Below are 7,170 nucleotides of genomic sequence, written 5' to 3'. Positions count from 1 at the left end.
TGTGTGTGTGTGTGTGTGTGTGTGTGTGTATGTGTGTGTATATACGTGTGTATTTGTATAGATATACAGGGCATCCAGCTGTAGAAACTCTGCCAAATCAGACTGGAGCCTGGTGTTGCCATCCGGTTTCACCAGTCCTCAGTCAAATCGTCCAACCCATGCTAGCATGGAAAGCGGACGTTAAACGATGATGATGATGATGTGTGTGTGTGTGAGAGAGAGAGAGAGAGAGACAGACAGACAGACAGACAGGTAGACAGAGTCAGACAGACAGACAGACAGACAGAGACAAAGACAGAAACAAACAGACTGACAGAGAGTAAATTATTTGTTGAGAAATAGTCCAACCATTCTATTTGTTTAATGTATTGCTCGTCTGAAATCTGTCTCATTTGTACGTCCTCTCTGAATTAGACACCCAGCACAGCCCACGTGACATAAACACACCATAAAGGAAAACAAAAAACATGAGAAACCTTAACTGTGCTGACTGAAACGTTTTCTAATCAATAGAATGGATAATTTCAAATTGATCAACAAAACAATGATATTTTCTTCAAGAAATGAATATTAAACTCGGTCTCATTATGTTGTGTTGACGCCATTTTTTTTTATTTTATATTTTTTAATAAATATAAAATAGAGAAAAAAAACAATTTTCTAGTGTTTGGAGGAACAAAAGAAAAATGAAAATTCTACATAAAGATAATGTTCAGATGGCAATAAATAAATTAGATTGTATTTTATTGAAAAGACGGCACATTAATGGAAGCTATTACAGCATCAGACAAAATGCCTTGTGGTATTTGATCTGGCTCTTTATGTTCTGAGTTTAAATCTGTCCAAAGGTTAATTTTGTATTTCATGCAGGACCTTCTTAACACTTTTTTGGGACAAGGAATGTTAAGTACATTAGGGTCCCTACATAAACAATCACAACATACATAAATTAGCCAAGGGCTCCTTGGACTTGTGAGTCACTCAGAAAACTTCTGTGTTTAACCATGCTTAAGATTGCACTGCTTTCATCCTCCAGTGTTGATAAAGTGAAATGCAAATCAAATACTAGGTCGAAACAAACTGTTAACCTCTTTTCATCAGCTTTCTAGCCCTGTACCTATATAAGGTGCAATATTAATAAACTCTGATAAGAAAACCATTTGGCTCTAGAAATATAGAGCATTCTAGAAATATAGAGTATTAGTCGATTACACCAACTTCAGTACTTGATAGATGCATTATTCTATTCACCCTGGCAAAGCTGACTTCAACGAGATTTGAACTCAGAATGTAAAAAACCGGAACAAATGCCAACAACATTACACTTCTGTCAGCTCACCACCTTCATTTAGGCATTTAAGATAATTAGCGAAAGTGTAGTGCATGCTTCCAAGTCATTTCAATCCTTATGGCCATTATATTTTTTTGATTTTAGTCTTTACAAGTTTGCACCATCCCTCCAGTTTTAAATCATTTGATTTGGTTCTTATCGACTGAATATCTGGAGCATTTCCTTTCCTTCGCAATTTTCCCTGTTGATTGCCTCATTTTACTTGGATATTTCTTCTGTTATTTTGCTTTTCTTTTTGTTCACAATGAAATGTTACACGTTTGTTCGTGTAACAAGTCATAAAAATATAAATAGATATTGCCAGATCTAATTGGTTAGAAGTAACAAGAAATACCACTTCTTATTGATTTGACATGAAGTAATATATAAAAAATACTATATTTTTTGTGGACGAATTTGAGAGCAAGTATCAGCACTGCACTTGATCAGAATACCTCGTTTATTATTGCGTTGCTACAATAGTACAATCAGGAAGCAGATTTCTTTCTTAGGTACAAAACTTTACTTTTGTAAGTGAAAAGAATAAGATGACACGGTGACAATATTTTTCTGAAAGATATTACTGCCTGAAAAGTGATATGGGATTAATTAGAAATTTAAGCCGAGAATGAAGTTTTTAAAAGTTTTCTACAAGTTGAGAATAATATTGACATTATAAACACTAATTTAAGAGGAAAAAAGAAAACAATACTACTGACATGTCTTAAACCTGTCATCTATGAAAGTATGGCAAGGAAAATACCTTCAGAGGTATTCTCTGCAGTTAATATGCAGTTTACAGCCGAAAAAAAATTCTAAGTAAATTGTCCTAGGGATGTAGTTAACACAGACAAATTCACATTTGGAACTTGAGAAAAGTCATGCATATTTTTACTGTTCCATTTACAGATTGCACTTGTAATGTACGAATCAGTCAGTCGATTTCTCTTTCTGAAAATCCCAGTTTATCCAGATTATCCTTTAAGCATTCACTAACAAATGTATGTATGCATGAATGAATGAATGTATGGATTAATTAATTAATTAATTAATTCTAACAGGCCAAGTAATCGTGTAGAGCAGTCATGGGAAAACTGCGGTCCACGGGACTTTCTGAATGGCCTAATGAAAAAATACCTTGAATTATTTTAGTAGTGTGGCCTGCCTGATGATGATCCATATTTCATGCAGACCGCTCCCCATAATATTAATTTTTTGTTATAACCACCAAATTAACAATGATAAAATTATTTTACTAAACTCTTCATTATTTGCAAAATTAATAGAAGCAAAGATGGCATATTTTTACAGAGATAGGCATATTTACACGGGTTCTGCTCTTCGATTTTGCTCCTCATAACTTTCAGAAACAGATATTTCTTAATGAAATTAGTAACTTTTAGAGGGTGTAGATTATATCGGGATTTAATGTGGAAAAAAAATTGGTGAGCGAGTGCACATACACGTTGACACACATCACACATATATAACTACAAAATCAAACTTGAAATCTTATAAAAATTATGCAATATATGTCAGCATGTATGGTATAGACAGCCACAGTTATTTTGTTGTTGTTGTTGTACATTAAATTCCGATATAATCGTAATGTACATCAGCTGAAAGGTATATGTAGAAAACTTCATTAAAAAATACGCAATTTTCTGAAAGTTATGAGGAAACAAAATCGACTCGTGTGAATTATCCGAAATTCCTCTCCCGTTCAGAAAAATTGTTTTACAGCAGATTCCGATACAATCTGAATCTATTCCGTCTGGAAGGTATTTGTAGAAAATTTCATTTAAAAGTTCCAGTTTTTTTGAAAGTTATGAGGAGACGTAACTTTCGGTGGGGGGGGGGGATTTGTATAAGTGCATGCTATAAGATATAGTAACAAGCAACTTATCAAGCTTAACTACACTACAATAGTGATAGTACATTCAGTAGATTGGGAATCTAATAAATAAATAGAAATGGCTGAGCACGTCCAGGGTGTATTTAATCACAGGTGTGCTTAATGGGGAGAGGGCATGGCCCAGGGTTAAACAATTACAACCAACTGGATTAAGAAGAGCCGTAACCAGTGAGAGAGCTTCAAAGTGGTCATTCGACCCTCTAGAAATAGCAGCCAAATCTCCTCTAAATACACCTAACCGTCTTAGAAAGAGAGGACACATTCTATGAGGTAGACCTAGATACACAATATACAACACCAGGGTGAAAAAAAAACAACAGCCCCAAAACGGGTGATGGCCGTTTTGGAACAGCTTTGACTACGATCAGGTCTGGTGTGAAGTTAACCAGCAGAAGCAATAACAACGACAACAACAAGCGTACAGAAACGGACGACACAGTGGAGGTGTTGTATGTCCCAACTGCAAACATTGCGCGCGCATACACATACACACACGCGCGCGCATACACAAACGCATCTCAATTAACCACCGCGTGTAGGGTGGGTGTAGAGTACAGTCTAAATGTATATGAAGGAATGGCTAATCTCGATTAATAAATAAACATGTAGGCTGCATTTAGTGGATCGGCTGACAACTTTCAGATCACAGGTGTGGTAGTTTACAATATTGGCTAATCGATCTCTCGATACACATCAGCAGGAAAAATAGAAAGATATGAAAGGGTTAGCGATATACATAAAAGTAGTTTTAACCGCGGAAATGGTTTGTTACGAGTTTACGTTAAACCCAAATTCAATGAAAATAATAAAAAATAAAAAAGCAGAGATTCCGCAATCACTTCGTCACCAAAACAATACAAAATCAATATAAAAACAAGAAAAACAAAGAAAGACACGAAACGTAAGGGAGGTAACTCTTATTGGACTGTTTGTAAGCATTGACAATCTGGAATAATGATGTGCAGGGCGAAAACGCCGCGTTGGGTTTCACCACTTTGGTGCATAACGGTCTGTGGGAGCCAAACTTGATTGTGAATATATACTTTCCCATTAAAGTGGGCAAGATTCTGACTGTATCTTCAACTATCCGTGCATTAATGAATATATAAAGTTATATTCTTATATCTTTATATAGCTGTAGAATATATATTGTTAACTGTGGTTATTTTCTTACCATTCCAATCGATATTTGATCACCTGTTGCCAAGCAATTACAGCAATATAACCCTAGGAAAAAAAGTACAAAAAAGTAAAAAACATAAAAGAAAGAAAAGAAAAAGAAAGACAAGCGAAAGAAAGAAAAGCGAAAGAGAAACACGAAATATTTGGAAAGTAGTACTGGAGTCAGTAGTAGTTGTAATAGTAAATACAGTAGTAGTAATAGTAAATACAGTAGTAGTAATAGTAGTAGTAGTAGAAGTAGTAGTAGTAGTAGCAGCAGCAGCAGCAGTAATAGGTGCCGTCATACTATTGTTTATTTGTTCCATCAACTTCAAAGATAGGAAATATTTGTTATAAAGAACCCGAACCAATGGCAGCAAAAACGGATTATTGGGTGGCCGAAAGTATAAAGGATGTTCCATTTGTAGATCGATACGAAATGGGAGATGAACTTGGAAGGTAACGTAGAAATTATTTCGGACGTTTTATTTAAGTTGTAATAATTTTAAAAACACACACACAAATCTTTTCACTGAAATAAACTGATTATTATTTCTTGATTTTCTAAAACATTAATGATTTTCTGGCGGGATTTAATTTCTTTTTTTCTAAAAAAGACAAAGTAGGAATAAATCTTTTTCTTTTTTTAGTTTTACATTTTTTTTTAAAGCAACGAATTAAACTTGGATTGACTAAAGAATATATATTGAACTAAATGTGATCATAAAGAGAAGACAGCTGACACAACAACAACAACAACTATAATTCTTTGTAATTTTTGGCTCAAGGTCAGCAAATTTGAGAGAAGGAGGCCAGTCGATTAAATCGACCCCAGTGTTCAGCTGGTACTTAATTTTATCGGCCCCGAAAAGATGAAGGGTACAAATGCAACAAGATACCAATCCCTTCTACAAATGTTTAAAACAATAACAGTAATAAGCAAACATTCAGGGGACTGGGTTCATGAAACCGTTTTGGATTCTCATTTGGAACCATTTCCCTCTGTGGCCCTTGTTATTATAGTTGCAAGTGGCCCATACCTCGCAGATTCCTGTTTCCTCTTTCAAATCCCAGATTTTATAAGGGAGTATTTTTTGAATAGCTTTCACTATCTCATGGGGAACGAAAAAGGCACAGAAGCGGGTGTTCTCTCTCTCTCTCTATCTCTCTCTCTCTCTCTCTCTCTCTCTCTGTATTCTTGAGTTTGTTACATCAGGAATTACGATCTGAGAGATTTCTTTTTCCCCCACAAAATTCCAAATTCCTTTTTACATTGTTGCGCCAATCCCCCCCCACCACCACCACCACATTCTGTGCCATTTCTCTTCTCTATAAGGTAATAATAGCTATTCCAAAACTCGATTTGGGACTTCTGTTTCTCACAGGTTGAGACACTACGGCTGGTTTTTTGAAAAGCTATCCCCTCCTCGTGGGAGAATGAAAAGGACTTAGAATTTGGGGGAGGGAGCAAAATTGGAAAACAAAAATCAAAATTTTTGAAAAACAAATATTTCTGAATCATAATTCCCGTTGTATGAAAGTTTAAAATGTTGGAAAGAGAAGGGGAAAATACATAGGAGTCGTACCTTTTTCTTTCTATAACCTTATTACAGCTTTTCCAAAATTCTGCCTTTAAACAATTTTTTTATTGGAATGGAATAAATAATTGTTTCTAATTTAGGCAAAAGGTCAGCAACTTTGAGAGGAGGGGCAACTCGATTAGATCTAACCCAGTATTTGACTGGTACTTTATTTTATCAACCCTGAAATGGAAAGTTAACTTGGACAGGATTTGAACTTTGAACGTAAAAAACGATATTTATCTGATCTTCTAATTTCTTCTTAACGTGTAAATGAATCTTTAAATTTGTAAATGGTTCCACGGTGCTTGCTTCAATACTGCTAATAATATGAATAAACAATATATTACAGTGTCTATCTCATACAATACCGTTTGTTTCTCTTAGTGGTTTCTGTAAATAAACTTTTTCATAACAGCGTTTTTAAATATATTTTGAACCATAAAAGAAGCATTGTTCAATTGTTTGTATATAAATTCTAAGATGTATATGAGAGGGTGGAAAACGGAGAAACCACCACCGACACAGTTTACATTATCTTCAACAGTACCTCTTGTTTCTGAAACCAAAACCCACAGAGTTGATAAGATAACATAATCGATTGTATTTTAGCTTTGTTAAGTAAAAAGACATATTTATGTCAAAAGGAGAAATCAATATTATGTACCCGTTACCATCTCGAACATCAACATGAACATTCAGAACAATAATAACCACAAAAGGAACGTACAAACACGTATGTTGTTATGTGAAAGCGAATATCTGCATTTTTCGTTTCGTAACTCTTTGGTAACGTACGATCGCAAGAGGCAGATGTAGTGAAACCACCTCTCTCACGGTTATTTGTTTTACAAATGCGAGCATAGCAGGGAACAACTCTTTCCCGCCTTGCTGTTGTCCATCACCTGACTGACTTTTATTTTCGCGGCATTTGTCTCCAGTCCGTTCGCCCCAGGACGCAAACCGACCAACCGTAGCCACTAATAAGGTCACGTGAGAGAGTATTTTTCTGATGCTCTCTGGAGCCTATCTGTATCTATAAATAGCCTAAATTATCCGCGCCAGTTTGTCGCGGCTCAGATCCTCACAGATCTGGTCGTTGACCACACGCGTAACACAGCACCAACCAACCAGCCAGTTCCAGCGACGAAATCACCAGCATCGTTCAACTACGTACTACCAGC

General features: G+C 35.6%; 1 protein-coding gene across 1 annotated transcript in view; it reads left to right on the top strand.

The window, feature by feature from the left end:
* Nucleotides 1-4,187: 4,187 nt before the first annotated feature.
* The window catches only part of LOC106870421 (calcium/calmodulin-dependent protein kinase type IV), a 28,112-nt gene continuing 25,129 nt past the window's right edge, over nt 4,188-7,170 (top strand). Inside the window, exon 1 of the mRNA XM_014916487.2 lies at nt 4,188-4,865. Within this exon, the coding sequence (XP_014771973.1) occupies nt 4,777-4,865 (89 nt within the window). The 5' untranslated portion in view covers nt 4,188-4,776. The remainder of the gene's footprint in view (nt 4,866-7,170) is intronic.

The sequence above is a fragment of the Octopus bimaculoides genome, chromosome 12, assembly GCF_001194135.2.
Source record: "Octopus bimaculoides isolate UCB-OBI-ISO-001 chromosome 12, ASM119413v2, whole genome shotgun sequence".
NCBI lineage: Eukaryota > Metazoa > Mollusca > Cephalopoda > Octopoda > Octopodidae > Octopus > Octopus bimaculoides.
This window is presented reverse-complemented; position numbering and strand designations above follow the sequence as displayed.